The sequence below is a fragment of the Trichoderma evansii genome (assembly GCF_050947405.1).
Source record: "Trichoderma evansii strain SZMC 28006 chromosome Unknown GGI43scaffold_23, whole genome shotgun sequence".
Taxonomy (NCBI): domain Eukaryota; kingdom Fungi; phylum Ascomycota; class Sordariomycetes; order Hypocreales; family Hypocreaceae; genus Trichoderma; species Trichoderma evansii.
Genome location: NW_028145183.1, coordinates 379547 through 395145, shown reverse-complemented (window position 1 = coordinate 395145; position 15599 = coordinate 379547). Strand labels below are relative to the sequence as shown.

The 15599-nt window shown below is 48.5% G+C and overlaps 6 protein-coding genes across 6 annotated transcripts; 3 read left to right on the top strand and 3 right to left on the bottom strand.

Moving 5' to 3' along the window:
- The first annotated feature begins 1612 nt into the window (after nt 1–1612).
- GGI43DRAFT_204179 (uncharacterized protein) lies at nt 1613–4240 on the top strand. Its single transcript, XM_083200104.1, has 4 exons — nt 1613–2203; nt 2280–2775; nt 2826–2914; nt 2965–4240. Exons 1-4 carry the CDS (start codon nt 1800–1802, stop codon nt 3998–4000), a joined length of 2025 nt encoding a protein of 674 aa, XP_083057096.1. The 5' UTR covers nt 1613–1799; the 3' UTR covers nt 4001–4240.
- Nucleotide 4241: 1 nt separating this feature from the next.
- On the top strand, nt 4242–5784 carry GGI43DRAFT_204166 (MEMO1 family). The gene is made up of 2 exons (XM_083200103.1): nt 4242–4698; nt 4753–5784. Exons 1-2 carry the CDS (start codon nt 4523–4525, stop codon nt 5570–5572), a joined length of 996 nt encoding a protein of 331 aa, XP_083057095.1. The 5' UTR covers nt 4242–4522; the 3' UTR covers nt 5573–5784.
- A 1301-nt stretch (nt 5785–7085) lies between these two features.
- Nucleotides 7086–9394, top strand: GGI43DRAFT_414591 (t-SNARE). The gene is made up of 4 exons (XM_083207055.1): nt 7086–7595; nt 7685–7839; nt 7900–8676; nt 8733–9394. The coding sequence occupies exons 1-4, from the start codon at nt 7579–7581 to the stop codon at nt 8936–8938; spliced, it is 1155 nt and encodes a 384-aa protein (XP_083057094.1). The 5' UTR covers nt 7086–7578; the 3' UTR covers nt 8939–9394.
- GGI43DRAFT_414589 (uncharacterized protein) lies at nt 9395–11348 on the bottom strand. Its single transcript, XM_083207054.1, has one exon. The coding sequence runs from the start codon at nt 10812–10814 to the stop codon at nt 9867–9869; it is 948 nt and encodes a 315-aa protein (XP_083057093.1). The 5' UTR covers nt 10815–11348; the 3' UTR covers nt 9395–9866.
- Nucleotides 11349–11608: 260 nt separating this feature from the next.
- GGI43DRAFT_414588 (uncharacterized protein) lies at nt 11609–12158 on the bottom strand. Its single transcript, XM_083207053.1, has one exon. It carries the CDS (start codon nt 12092–12094, stop codon nt 11846–11848), a length of 249 nt encoding a protein of 82 aa, XP_083057092.1. The 5' UTR covers nt 12095–12158; the 3' UTR covers nt 11609–11845.
- Nucleotides 12159–13199: 1041 nt separating this feature from the next.
- Nucleotides 13200–15031, bottom strand: GGI43DRAFT_203770 (glycoside hydrolase superfamily). The gene is made up of 4 exons (XM_083200100.1): nt 14621–15031; nt 14255–14486; nt 13544–14112; nt 13200–13467 (listed from the first exon to the last, which is right to left on the bottom strand). The coding sequence occupies exons 1-4, from the start codon at nt 14801–14803 to the stop codon at nt 13378–13380; spliced, it is 1074 nt and encodes a 357-aa protein (XP_083057091.1). The 5' UTR covers nt 14804–15031; the 3' UTR covers nt 13200–13377.
- Nucleotides 15032–15599: the final 568 nt, after the last annotated feature.

The window sequence follows — 15599 nt, the reverse complement described above, 5'->3', positions numbered from 1 at the left end:
CTACGTCAACAGGCCGCTAAGCCTCGACGGAGACGATCTGGATCGAATACTGCTCTATAGCAAGACGTGGCTTTACTATCTATTGAGATGCAGTCACTATGTCTAACTACTAGGTAGGTAGTTGCTGGTCTGGATATGTACTATCTATCACACTGTCTGGTTTACAAAGGCTTCATTATCCCGATAAGATTGAGCATTATCAGTAAACGGCTAAGACAGTTCTATAGCCTTTATTTCGCTTACGTACATGGCTACTAAGCAAATAACTACTATTACCTACTCGTGTACCGTTGCATGTGATCCTACGACTAAGACGGGCATATCGGAGGGTATCACAGGGTAGGCCGTCATACAGTACCCGCATAACGGGCAGGATCCTCCATAATTGAAGCACGGTCCGAATCATACAGCACAGTCCTGGCGCTCGTGATTGCCCCATCTCGCCGTGCCTACCCGAGGAAGCGAGAGTAATATCGTAAGAAAAAATAGCTCAAGGACCCTAATGCCGATCAACACATGTTTGTGTTACACCACCTGAAATTGGCACTTGAACCAACTATTAGTCCAAGACAGAGGCCCAAGACATAAGCTGGCGAATAGCATGCTATTCTAGCTTCTATTATAACATTATTTCAAACTTCACACTCTACTAACCTATGCAGTTTCTCAAATTGCATCTTTTCAGACAGAACTATTCTCGGGATGCTCTCTCGTGGTCGCGGAGGATGGGATATTACATGTATGAAACACCACTTATATGAGACATGCCACGTAGAATAGGTATCTCGCCGGCTTTCAGTAGTAGCGTTGGCGCGAGGCTGCGCCTTGGAAAATTCAAATGAGGCTGCCTTTATTTACAAATCCAATCACAAATGAGATAGAAATCCAGTACGTAACATTACGGAAAATGTGTAGCAAGAGAGGGGGAGACCTGCTATTATATACGCCCAAAGCGGGAACTGAAAATAAAGAAATTTTATTGCTGCCAGCACACAGCTCTGCCTTTACACACGGGATAATCATTGTCATATGAGATATCTTACTTGAATATATAGTTTTCTACTGCTTCTGTTAGCGCTGCCTTTTTTTTCACTGCTGCTGCTGTTTCTACACTGCTACTATTTCTATTGCTGCCGCTTACGATATACTATTTGATATAATGAATCAAATATATACACACACTATCATTACATATATAAGAACCCCCTTTCTTCTTCTTCAAAAAGCTACCGTTCTTATTCCTAGTTGTGTGTATTTTCATTCGATAGCCTTATCCAACAAGCTATTGCTGATTGATGGATGCCAGTTCTCAAATCTACATGTATCCCTGCCGGCCCATTCTTGCGACCCCAGCACCCCATTCCGCCCAAAGAGCGAATAGGACATGACCTGAGCCGCCCAGTTTCCTTTTTGTACTCCATATAAAACCAGGGACATGGCCCAACAGCATAACAACCCATGCAGCAGCATGCCTATTAACCAATGCCGTTTGATCGTTTCTGCTTCTGTCTGCCTGTCGCCCACCTCTTTCTAGCCCCCATGCAAGAGGCCGCTCGCATCACAGCCTTTTCGCCTACGTTGGTAGAGTACAATATGTTGCTGCCTCTCCTTTGAAAGAGGCGGTGCTCTCTTCTGCTGTGCACGATGATTTCCTAGGACTGCAAGCCATTTTTCAAAGCGTTTATTTGCTATGCGTTCTTTTCTTCTGATTATGGTCGATATCCTGTGCAGTCATCACGTTCCTTCTACGCACGTCCCGCGCTACCTTTGTCTACTTTGAGTCTCCAGAGCAGAGAGACATGAACACCAACCTCGATGTGATAAATACGGTGCCACGTGTGGCAACACTCATTTACCAGACTCACCAGCTTTGGCAGGAATTTCGAGGTGTCCCAGACGGGATTTCAGGGCTCGTAGAGCACCTAAAGGCTCTTGGACCAGTTTTCGCAGAGATTGAGGGCCACTTCAATGAGGATGACGTCTCCGCATCGTTCAAAAATTGCCTTGACTTGTCAAAGAAGGCACATGATTCATTGGGTATATTAGTAGCGGATATGCGAGCGCAGTTGCAGGCAAAGAAGAGCATAAGGCGCAAATATGCTACTGTCAAGATTATGCTCAATAAATCGGTGGTGGAGAGGCTTGAACAGAGTATGTCTCGGTGCATGACTTTCTTGCAGTTGGCAATACAAGCATACCAGATGTGAGTTGAAGACTTTTATATGAACGAGACCATTCATTTAGTCTAAATATACGGCATTCTGACGTTAAAGTACTAGGGCAATGCTTCGAAAACTAAGCTCTCAAGTTCCCGCAGCACGGGTCCAGCCGCAACGTCATACGCTCGTTAGACCATCTCGACAGTCTCTCCCACTGCTACTACAAGATAAGAAAATGCCTCAGTTCCAGAATGACGTCGATGAATTCTTCCCCAGAAACAGGAGGACGATGGAAAGGTCTAGAAAAACGACGAATCTATTGACATTTGATATATCCCAATATGCGCGATTCGCCCTAACTTACACCAATGGGACCGGCGGTTGGAAAGCTCAGCTGCAGCTGCCAAGCTGGATATCGACATCAGTATATGAATTTATATCAGCACCCGCAATTGCAGGCTGGACATATAGTTATCGCGTGTACAACATAATCCCAGATGACTCTGAACTGATCAGAAAGATCAGCTGTGGGGATCTAATTGGCGTCCGGCAAATGTTCAGCAACAGAGACGCGTCGCCATTCGACCGTACCACCGACGGGAGATCGCTCTTACATGTTTGTATGACCCATCTTCCATGATATGGCTGGAAACTTACTGTTTTTAGTATGCAGCAACTAATCAGCAGTACGAAATATGCCAACTATTGCTTCAACTTGGCCTCGTGTCATTACTGGATTATACTTCGGGAAATACGTAAGTTTCTCCTACTGGTTTCTCGTATATGGCTGATAGTGGAATAAAAGGTCGCCCATCGACTCTATAGCGTCAAAAATGTTTTCCATACACAATGCCCCTCCAGAGAAGAATCTTCAAATGATAGCCGAACTATTTGCTTCATATCTCCAGGAGCCCGACTCTCTGCCTGCTGAAAGACTCTTGGATTTTATAAGAGCGTTTGCACCTGACGACAAGCTCTTACATCATTTCCGCAACCTGTTCATGCCTAAATATTATCTACGCCCATTGAAAGATCGACTTGAAGCTGTCCGACTTGGGGCATTTAATGTTATTGATTGCCGAACTCTAAAGGGCCTTCTCTCGGAAGACAGGGATATCACCAGAAACAGCGTTGCCCAATCAAGCCGCGAGAAGGTCTCCCTTGTACACTCCGCAGCTTTGGCACTGGGATGTCGATATCCGGAGAGATTAAACAACTGTATGAAGCCATACGTGTGGATGAGAACATATGGCGAAGATTGGGGACAGCTTGTGATTAAGACTGCCCATGTTGCTACTCTTGACGATCTCACCTGCGTGGAAACGATTGTGCCGTGGGACGCTTATGAGGTGACAGCTTGGAGAGGCACTCCACTCTCGTCAGTTATTGGGGGAGCGCTTTGCTATCTCTGCCCCGACACGCCCTTCAATCAGTGGGACGAATTCTTTAATGGCTGTATTCAACAATGGCTTGTTCTATTGGAATCAGCTGGAGTTGATTTACTGGAATATGGGAAACAGGAGTTGCTAGTTCTCCATGACATTGAGAACAACACAAAAGGTGCTTTTGATGCCGACGCAATCCAACATTCACGGACCATGTTGCGGCACCACATGAGGAAAGGAGAACCGCTACCAAAGGTGAATCGTACAACCCAAACTGACATGTGCGGTGAGCAATATTGGATACCGTTTCGAATAATAGATCTGGAGATTGGGCCGAGCCCTAACGACTGGAAATTGAAATGGGCCCCGGAGTTTGAGTTTATGGCGTGCCAGTTTTGGAGGACAATCGAGAATAAAAAAGAGGCGGTGATGCCTGGTGCTTGGGTAGATTATTGAGAGGATTAATTGGTGATGCATTATTAGATAATATCAGTGGAATGTTTCTGCAAGAAAAGAATCCTGCAGAGGATGTGTAGACAGGCAGGCAGGCAGGCAGGCAGGCAGGGTTAGTAGTACTTTAATCAATTAAGCCTGCAGCATTGCATATTTGTATTCGACAAATGCTTGATGTTACTTTGTAGGGCGCATTGGGGGTTGCATACGTTTCAAATAGTTTGATATGAAGAGTGTCTCAGCATCCCGCTGTAGGACAAATTTAGCTTTGTCTCTAAAGCCAGCTGCAGGAGCCCGTGTTTAACCAGGGAATTCATATCCATGCTTTTAAAACTTAACTTTCAAGGCACAAGGATGGCCAGGTAAGCTGTCGGAGTAGGTATTACGAAGTGGCTCTCCTGCCCACTATTGCTGCGACCCCGCATCGCAAAGGCGGGGATCAACCATGACCTACACTGCCTTCCATAGCTCAGACGAACCAACAGCATATTAAAAGACCACAAGAAATCTCCGAATATCAAGAAAATGGAAATTGAAACAGATACGAATACGGACACAAGACCAGCTGGAAAAGCAGGTTCATGGTATACCAACAAAGTAAATGACTTGGCACGACAAATCGGCGGCTTTTTTGCCAATGTTCCTGAGACTGTCGACGACTCTGCACTGCCTATACCAGGAGCTCGAATAATCATTGCGCCGTGAGTGACTTTGAGTAGATCCAAAACTAGCCTCTCTCTGATAAATGTATAAAGGCACGCAGGATATAGATATTCAGGACCAAATGCTGGGTGGGCTTACAGCTGCCTTGATCTCAGCAAAGCAAAACGAGTGTTTATCCTGGGTCCGTCTCATACTTACCACCTCGTAGGCTGCGCTGTTACGACATTTTCAACATATGCCACTCCTTTCGGAGATTTTACTGTGGATAGGGACACCATCGAGCGAGTGAAAGAAGCAGGAGCCATGAGCGATGCACCTCGTGCCAATGATGAGGCAGAGCATTCTCTGGAAATGCATTTGCCATTGCTCTACAAACGATGTGAACAGACCTTTAAAACGCCAGAAGATTTCCCTCAAGTGGTCCCCATTATTGTCGGAAGTACTAACCGAACGGATGAAAAGAATCTTGGGCGAGTGCTTCTATCCTATCTCAAGGATGAAGAAAATGCCTTCGTCATTAGCTCAGATTTTTGTCACTGGGGATGGGATTTTGACTATACGATTTACACCGCTGATGGAGACATTGGAAATCTGAAGCATCTCCAACCATATAATACAAAACCATCAGGACCACCTATCTATGAATCGATTCAGCTGGTCGATGAAGCGGCTATGGATGCCGTCAAGAGCGGCAGTCATGATGTCTTTGTCGATAATCTCAGACATACCGGAAATACAGTGTGCGGGAGACACCCAATTGGAATTGCCATGGCTGCCCTCGAGCTCTATGCCAAGGAGGTCGATGATGAGAAAAAGAGTCGCTTCAGAGTTGTGAAGTATGACCGTAGTAGTGAAGTTACGCGGCCCAATGAATCGAGCGTCAGCTATGTTTCTGCTTATGCAGTTGTGTGAAAAAGATGGTATTCTCAAGAGATGGAATCGGAAATGTCATTATCAGCTAAGGACTAGTGATTAGGGACTTCACTACGTAGCATGAATCACCAGATACAGACGACGATAGTATTATCCAAAGCATTAATTATAGATTTCTAATTTTGAAATTGCTTTGTCAACGCTATATGGTCGAGCTGATGCTGCTAGGATTGGTGATGCTTGGCGCTACTTAAGCCTGCTAGTTCCTCCAGCATCCATGGTGGTTCATGGCGGTTCATGGTTGTTTAAAAATTGGGATCGCTCATGGCAGGTTATCCCGCATATATTGAGATCCTCTTCTCTTTGGAGATGTTTCCCTGCATCTACATTCTCGGCTAATCTAAAGGGCCACGCAGCTGTCGATGTTTATCCAGATCCGTCGTTGGGCATCTGCGCGAATCCACTGAGGTCGATGGAGGCGGTGCTGGAGATGGTTGCCCAACAAGCTAGTACTACAAGCATATATATTCTTAGGCGGTCTTTTTTTAGAAGCCAGTACAAATGCTGACCGCAGACGGACACCATTACGAAATGCTGCTACGTGTGTAGTGGCGCACGGTGAGCTGCGGCGCCATTGTCAGCTCCAGTCAGCTCGCGTCTGGGCCCCCAATAGCTGCTTCTCTGCTCGGCTTCTGCATTCCGTATGTGACGGCTATTTTGTTTGATCGCCAGGCAAGGCCGTCTTCCAGCGGCCTAGTTCAAAACAGGCGCCGCAATCCAAACCAAGGAAAAATAAAAAGAAGAGAGCAAACACCACGTTTGGACGTGTTACGGAGCTGTTGGTCCCCGTTTCTAGGCGCTACAGCTGATACCCCGTAGTGCAATCTCTGCGACTCATCCACATCCTAGCAGGGACCCCGATGCCACCCCGGCCTTTAGACCAGGGCAAATCAATGTGCGCCACCGGCCGTTGTTCCACTAGCCTGGTGCTATGCTGAAGACGCTGATCCAATCAGGGCCGTTGGTTGTCGACACCATCTGACACTCGGAAAGCAAAAGCGAAAAAAGCCTTGCCCCAAGGTTCCTTCGTTTGGGATTTCACGACCGAACGTGAAGGATCGCCATGTACGAGGTGCGACGATGGGCTACAGGAACTACTAGCACGTTTTATGCACTACCAGCAATACGAATAAGAGCTCCAGGCTATTGAACCAAGGCAATTACACGGCCAATTATTGCGCTCTACCTGTGATTTCGTCTGTCCGTCGATCTCCTTATTTAGCGGCCTCTGCAAAATTACGCTCGTGATGGTTATTATTGCAGTGCCTTCCATTTGATTAGACCAGGCGCCACGGCGTGGGTGCTTGTACCGGTACCAAGTACACGTATCTCGCTAATTTGCGGCCTCCCCCCCTACGCACGTTTTCGGCTGCCACACTCGCCGCGCACTGATACACGCTACGCTACTGCGCGTACCTGTACCGCCACCAGAAGCCAAGTCTCGTAGGGCCGCTCCTTCCCTGGTCGCGGCTCCGCTATTGTGCAGCTGCCCCCTTCTCGCCTTCCTCTATAACCCTTGTCTGGAAACCCGGGCTTGGGCCTCCTCTGCTCCTGGGCCATTTTATTATCCTCCAACATTGAACAGCAAAGTTGTTTCTGCCATTTACACAATTTTTAACCAAAGGCAGTGAGGCCATTGCTTTTTTTTTTTGTTGCTTGTCTTTGATTCCCTTATTTTGGGTTGCTTTTTTGAACAGCAAGAACCAACCGTCAATTGCTAGCCAAGCTTTGCAGCTTACAGTGTTTCGCCAACCTCGGATATCCCTGGATTTCTCCTAACCGAACCCACCATGAGCGTAAGTGTTTCACCCCGACTCTCCTACGGCAGCTGTTTCAACACCAGCGTCCCAAAAGACAAGAAAAGCATCTGCGTTCGCTCTGGTGTTTACTCAATCTTCTCCTCTTCATATTTCCATTTCCGTAAACACACTCTTCCACGTTTATAACTGCATTTGTTATATGATTCTCAGAATAGCTTGCTAATAATGTCAAAACAGTACGGGTTAGTATACCACAATCATCCGACTTGGACTGTGCATCCATTTCTTCTCAAGCCCGCATTCCAGTCACTGACATACGGTCTCTCATTAGACAACCAAAAAACCCTTACGACGACCGGGGCAATAATAACTATAGCGACGCTTATGAGGGTGGTAGTTATGACAACCAGGCCCCTCCAGTCTATAATGAAGGCTATACCAGTGCCCCCTATGGCTCTGGTGGCCGTGGTTACGCCCCAACTGGAGGTATGACAGATAGTATGCATCGCTTCACCCGTCATGCGGAGGTTAACGGTGCACTTACAGGCTCAGCAGTCGAGATGGCTCCCCTAACTCAGAACGCCGGCTCAATGGCCCGCGAAGACCCCAATGCGATCCGTAACGAGTGCCGTGACATTAGCAACAGTGTTCGCCAAGTCGAGAGCAGCCTGGAGCAGATCAAGGTGCTCCAATCCCGAGTCCTCAGTGATGTTGACAGCTCCTCGTCCAGCCAGTCCAACCGCCAGCTGGATGCCCTGACAACCGAAACCATGGCTACTTACCGTTCTCTTGCTGAGCGTGTCCGTACTGTCAAATCCAAGCCCGAGGGTCGAAACGCCATGAACAGCGGCCATGTGGACCGAGTCGATCGAGAGGTCAAGGCCGTCATCACCAAATACCAGACTGTCGAATCCGAGTTCCAGGCCGCCGTTAAGCAGCAGATGGGTCGTCAATACCGTATTGTTCGCCCCGATGCTTCAGATGCAGAGGTCCAGGCCGCGGTTGACGACACCGGCAACGGTCAGATTTTCAGCCAAGCTCTGATGCAAAGCGACCGCCAGGGCCGTGCTCGTGCTGCACTGAGCGCTGTCCAGGACCGACACCAGGAGCTGCTGAAGATTGAACAGCAGATGACAGAGCTGTTCCAGCTTATGCAGGATCTTGATACCCTGGTCGTCCAGCAAGACGCTGCTGTTGTACAGATTGAGCAGAAGGGTGAGGAGATTGTCGAGAACCTCGACAAGGGTAACGAGGAAATTGCAGTGGCCGTCACAACTGCCCGAGCCACCAGGAAGAAGAAGTGGATTTGCCTCGGTATTGTTGGTAAGTTAATTATCTATTCGCCTATGAGATTTGAGAGTATAGACTAATCTTGATAGTTGCCATTATTGTCATCGTCGTCATCATTGTCCTCATTTACATCTTCGTCGTCCGAGGAACAAACAACAAGAAGCGATCTCTGCTCGAAGAAGTTGCTGTACCAGCTGCTCGTCTTGTGGCTCGTATGCCCTCAGAGGATGATATTGCCCGACAGTTTGGTCGGATAGCAAAGGGCAGACTTCACTTGCCTGCTGCACCACAGTAATCGTTGTATCCGATGAGATATTGGAGATGAGCCTGAAAGAAGGACGAGTGAGAGTGAGAGAAGAGGTATAAAAGGGGCACGCACACACGCACACACGCACACACGCACACACGTTTTGACTCCATTTTCGTTGAAGACATTGTATAAAAGTAGCTACCGACATGTGGTAGGACCTTGTGCCTATATTTCTTTTGTTTACGCCTTTGGATTTGGGCACTACACAAGGGCTATGACATTCCGGTAGTTGTTGAACGGGAACGAGCTCTGAGTTTTCTTATGTTTCTCGAAGCACAGGAGATGGCTGGTTGGATTGATTGAGTTTAGACGCCTTTACAGTTGCTTTTTAACCACCAATGCGTTTTTTGGTTGCTGGTTTTGGGAAGAATATTTTGGAGTTTAGCATTTGAGGCGCTCAGCAGAAAGTCTTTTTTTAATATCAAATTTTAATTAAACTATTCTCATTCTTACTCACATTTTTAACTCGATGCAGATTTAATTAAGACACGCGGTGCACGAGTAGTAAATGTAATAGTGGTATTATTATCGAATCTTGTAATCAATTCGCTCCGGGATCCAAGGAGAGGAGAATATTCCATTCATAACAATTGCCCAAATATCGATAAGGAAAATGGAAGAGAGAAGATTGCGGATTAAATAGAAGCAAAGATGCAAATCTAAGGCTGCGATGTAGATGTGACCGTGCGCCAAAACAATGCTTTCCTATGTGCCTTTTGTGTTCTGGCATGGAGGAGGGCCGAGTGTGAAGATTGGGTGACATTTGTTGGTTCTTCCATCTCATGGTAGCTGGATATAGCTAGGTGGGTAGTATCCAAATAAACAAAAACAGCAATATCTCATGGCTTAACTAGAAAAGAGAAGAAAATGGAGCGAAAGCCTTTCCCTTGGGGGTCTTATTCTCATCATGACTTTACTGCGGCTCTCTTCCTCCCGCATTGGTATCATCTTCCACGGCTGCAGCTGCAGCTGTCGTATTATTATCATGTCTTCCATCACCATCAGGCTGTGTCGTTATCTCTTCATCTGGCCTGTTTAGCGCCTCTCGTCTTCTCTCGCCCTCGTCAACGACTTTCTTCAGCACGGCCATGCGGCGCCTAAACTCCTCCGTCAGCTGATCCACGTCTTCACGCCCGACAATGCCGCCGCTGGAGCCGCCACTGCTCGAGGAATTGCGTAGGTTTGTGTTGGTGGGCTTTGTATCGACAAGGACACCTTCGCGCTCTACACCTTCAACGCGAAGCATCACGGATGATGAGGCACCCTCGTTGTTCTCGCCTTCGTCGCCCTCGTTATTGGCGCTGCCGCTGCCATGCTGCTGCAGGGATAGCTGCGATGCCGTGACGGCAAAGTCCGGCGTCAAGCTGGACGCCCAGGATACTGTCCATTTGCCGTTTGGGTTCGCCGGCGGCGCGAGGTCGACGATGAGGGCGCGGTGTGACGGGTTGGTCTGCGGGGCGGTGAGGACGGCGGAAGCGTCGTCGTCGCTGAAGAGGTAGTGGACGCGCGGGTGGACGGTGGTATTTGTGGTGGTGTTTGTTAGGAGGGTGAAGATGGGCTCGAAGGGGGGGATGTGATCGGACGAGGAGGGTGCGTCATTGCCGTTGTTGTGGCTGTGGCTGAGGTCGTGGTCGTGGTCGTGGTCGTAGTGATGCTGTTGATCTTGTCCTTGTAGGGCAGCTGTTGATGACGCTGCTGCGTCGGACGCGGTCGCTTGCTGATGCTGGCTGTGAGGCTGAAACTGGTGCTGCCGATGCGAAGCTATTGAAGGAGACGGCGACGTAGCCAAGTATGTCGTATCGTTGTTTGCCGGAGGTGACGCTGCTGCTCGCGCAGGCACCTCCCTACCTGGGCTGGACATGGTGATGTGTAAACTCTCTCTGTGACTATGTTCTCAACGGTAACGACGACGTGTAATAGCGGAAGGATGAGGCCGCATGAGGCGCATCTTTAAAGGGATGAGCGAAAAGAGAGAAGAAAAGAAAGGAATAAAGATGGTGATGGAGGAGAAATAAAAAAAAAGGTAAGTACGTGGCTCTCGTTTAATTTTTTTTTACCCCCAATCCCCGTCAGCCTGGCACCAGCTGAGCCTGTGGTTGGAACTCTTTTTTGGCTTATGGTTTTGCCTTTTCGCTGTGAGGTGTTGCCTTATTCTACGATTTTAAGGCTGAGCGGCTACCGGATGCGTCACCGTCACCGTCTGTCACCACACAAGGGCCGTTATAGGTACCTACTTTTGTATTCCGTACTGTACACTAGCAAATAGCAATAGAGCTCTCTCTCCTCAGTTTCCACGCCCCCGTTCTCAGCTCCGTATTAAAAAAGCCACTGCCGTCAAGAGCTTCCAAAGCTGCAGCTGTGTTCAAAAAAAAAAAAAAAAAAAAAAAAAAAAAAAGCTGGGGCTGTAATATGATTCATCACGATTTAACGTCCGCGCACAGCTATGTAGGTGCATATCATCAGGCAGCTTCCATACCTCCATCTGAGACATGCACTCTGGATCTCTACCTATCTCTTATCGCCACGTGAGGCTCATGCATGCAAGCATCATATGTCATAAAGACCTGGTAGATGGTTTTTTATATGGACCGGGGGGGAGGCGCAAGATCCTAGAGCTCGCAATCCACAAACCCTATCGAGAAGGCTCTTGAGAAAGCCACGTCGGGCAGGGTTCGGAGTAAGTTTCGAGGCAGTGGTTTTTACTCTTTGCTTACTGCTTATCCATCATACGAGATACTTCTTTATTTCCCTCAGTATCATCGGGTGCTTAACCCAGGTACAATTAGTATACTAGTACAGTACACTGTACTACCCAACTGGGTCCTTTCTCTTTGCTGTTTTCGAGCTCGTTTTTTTTTTCTGTTAGTCTTTCTTGAAAATAGTATCACCTACCTAAGCCCCAAAAAGCCGTTTTATCCATGCACGGAGCTCGCAGGATTCAAGCAAAAATAACAATAGAGTTGACCTGCTTCTGGCCACAAGCATGACGCTCAGCCAACACGAAGGCGAAGCGGCATTAGTCCGAAGTGACAGGTGGTAAGCAGTACATGCGTGTACTAAACTAACTACATACATACATGCTACTGTAACTCTTACGAACGACAATGAAGAAAAAAATGCAGCCGAGTTTTTAGCACGCATATGCTAATACTACCGTTACTAATGCAATGCCTCTGGAACCAAAAAAAAAAAAAAAAAAAAAAGTTCAATCCTTCTTGTAGCGAGTGCTTCTCATGCTCGCAGGCCTTCATGCTGTTTATAGTTGGGAGTATGTCAATGTAAAAAGGCCACATCATTGCGGAAAAAACATCTCCATAAACAAACCATCATTGGCTTCCAGTTTCTCTGTATCTCACCAAATCTCCCAACACAGCATACTGTCCCGTCGCCCAAAAAGCCCGACCTCGGCGGCCCTCGCTCCGCTTGTGTGCATCTGATTCCAACCAAAGCGTCACCGACCATGGGTTGCGTTTCTCTGGCCAGCTGCCAAAAAGGCCCAAAAAGAAACGGAGCCAGTCAAAACGACAACCAGAACTCGGTAGACCCAGTTTTTATTTGTCTTGTTTGCAAGCTCGTAAGAAGCTCCACGAGACACACTCGCACACACACACACACACGAAAAAAAAAAAAAGAGGGGAGAGCAGAGGCTCCAAATTTCTAATTGCAGACCCAGAACGCTTTCTTACCCCAGTTGGCCCAGTTGGGCGCCCTCGGATTTGAAACGCACCACTGCTGAGTGACGTTTTCCCATCTGCTTGGTGCCACAAAAATCCTCCTTCCTCTCGGACGTGTAGAGCCACGATAATGACGCTATGAATAGTGATGGGGCTCGTGGCCAGCTAGCCCGTTAAATAGCGGAGGGTATCATTGAGCTTAGATGCTGCCAAGTGGCGCGTGGAGAGGGCCAGAGACAGAAACAGAAAGAGATTGTATGCTGTAACCAAAAGAAGAAGAAGAAGAAAAAAAAAGAAAAAAGCAACAACGCCTGCTCCCGTCTATTTGAAGTCTATAAAGGGATATCATCATAAGATATTTGTTTTCCGTTGCGCACCAATGGAACCCGCGCATCTCCTTCTATTTTCTTTCCCCCCCTATCCTCTCCCGCTTTGCCAAAGCAACCCGTTTGCCTCCTCCCAAAAGAAGAAAAGTAGAAGAAGAAAAAGAACAAAAAGAATATTCGTAACCACGTTATGGAGCCACAGCTGGAGATGAAATTCGGAACGCCTTTCCTGCGACGACGTCCGAGTCATGCAGCACCGCTTGTGCGAGCCAAGCCACCCCTCCCATTGATGCCATCTGCTGGCACTAGTAGTAGCGGTAAGGCGAGTCGATAGGTGTATGCGTAATGAGAATTCTATATGTGCCACACAGACACAAAACAAAAGAGAAAGCGAGGGAGAGAGACGTCATACCGACACTCTGCCTCACGAGGTGTGTAGAGCGCGGAATCCAGCCGCAATCAGACTTCGTGCTTGATCTCGAGAGTCAGCCGGTCCGTTCCAGTAAAAAAGCCCCTGCAATATTAAAATTTTGATAGTTAGCAACCAATTTGTGTCTCACAGAGATTGGATCAATTTGAGCTCCACAAACCCCTAATCCCTTTTGCTTGCAAAATTCCGCCTTAACCTTGACCGTCTCGGGGTTGTCATACGTGACAAACCCCCCATCACCACCGACACATTGGGCCGCAATATAGCGCCTATCCACAATCTCTTTGCATCCCTTTCGTGGTAGTTCGCCGTATTCAAATGTGCCATCTTGGCCGCCAACACCGTTAAAGTCCTGGCCCGGCCCGTTGGCCTTGAGGAAGCTTCGTCCGTAGGTTGGGATCCCGAGCAGGATACTCTTTGGGGGGAATCCTTGAGACATGACATACGCCACGCCCGTCGATGCCGAGGGTTCGTCCTTGTTCATAGTATATAGCTGTGCGTGATGACCAGTCTTAGACGTCCACGTGCCGAAGAAATCATATGCCACAAGGTTGATGTAGTCAAGGTACTCGGCCGCGGTGCTGAGGTCGATGAGCTGAAGAACCTCCTTCGCCGCAGGGAGGACAGCTGTTAGAATGAAGCGGTCTTCGGGCATATGAATCCGCACTGCTGCCAGCAAGGCCAGGAAGTCGTGGCCATGTTTAGCTTGGGATGGGAACTCCCAGGCAACTATTCAGGCAGGCGAATAATTAGCTAAAGACTCTTGTATGTGGCGAGTGTATGTGTGTGCGCGTGTGCGTGTGAACTAGATATCTGTGCTTCATCTCCCTCTCCCTCTTTGTTCGTCTTTCTCTTTTTCGTTCGTACTTACTGTCAATGCCATCCAGCCCGGATGCTTCCACGAGGCCAAGGGCAGACCGGGCAAAGTTGTCTCTGAGGAGAGTGCTTGATGCAACAATGGGAAATACCTCTGACGCAGTGCTGCCACCAATAGATAAGACAACCTGCAGGTGAGGGTGTCTCTGCTTGAGATGCATCAAGGATCCTAAGCCACCCTGAACACCATCCACTGGCGCTCTTGCATCGGCCCACTCATCGCCGAGCTGGGCCACACGTCACAAGTCAGCAACCGAGCAACATCATGCAGGTGAAATATTCTCAACTTTTCCGAACCATTGCACGGGAAAAGAAGCCACTTTGCCATATGTGTGGTCTCCGGGACTTGATCAAAACTCACAAACACATTGCCGTCCGCCGTCACGCTGGCATAAGCATAATACACGTGGTTGATGCAGCTGTAATTGAGCATTCCCGGCGAATCACCTTGATATATTCTGCTGCTAGGGAAATAGACTGCATTGGTGTACATAACTCTTGCCACACTCGTAGCTATGCGTGACTTGCGGGATGCGGCGCTCATCTTGTTATCGGGCTACGGATAGAAGAACCGGAGGCGAACGGCGGTGACGGAGGAGACGGCGACTTCAGGAAAGGCCGTAACCGTTGACAGGGTCATCAATTGGGAGCTGAGCGTGAAGCATAGAGCAGTGGCAAGGGGATGCCCTCAGGGTTCAGGAGGGGGGGCGAAAGGAGCACAAAAGCAGCAGCATGGGACAGTTTTGTAGTAAATCGGCAACATTGTGAAGATCCAACCTCCAAAGCCCTGCCGGAGACGTGCTACCTGGGCCGGGGCTAGTTCCGGAGCTCACCAAACGACCAAGACAGAAGCCCAGGTTAGGCACCAAGGGGGGGCCTTGCTGGGGCTCGATGCCGGCGTGTCGTGTGTTTCTTGGGGGCATGATTGCCAAACACCATTTGCACGCGGCGTGGTACGGAGCACTCACTCATACGAGCATACACCGATATAGCAGGCAGAGTCAAAACCCTAGGCCGAGCAAAAGACCTGCGGTCCGGGTGTGGGACGGGCAAAAACAAAAGTCGAATAGCATGCTGTAGTGGGGACCGGGGGGGTCTCTGAAATGTCTTGGGCACTGAACACAGAAAGATGGGACACAGGTACGAGAGAGAATGCAAATTACGCACTGGAAAAAAAAAGCATTGAGGGTCCAAAGAACGGCCTCGGAGTGGTCAGGGTCCAGGGAGAGGACGAAGACATCCACGATGCATGACATAATTGCGGGGATTCCAACTGCTGACTTGCGTGGGAAGACGAGAGTGACATATATAGAGAGAGCAGAGGGTAATGACAGCATGCG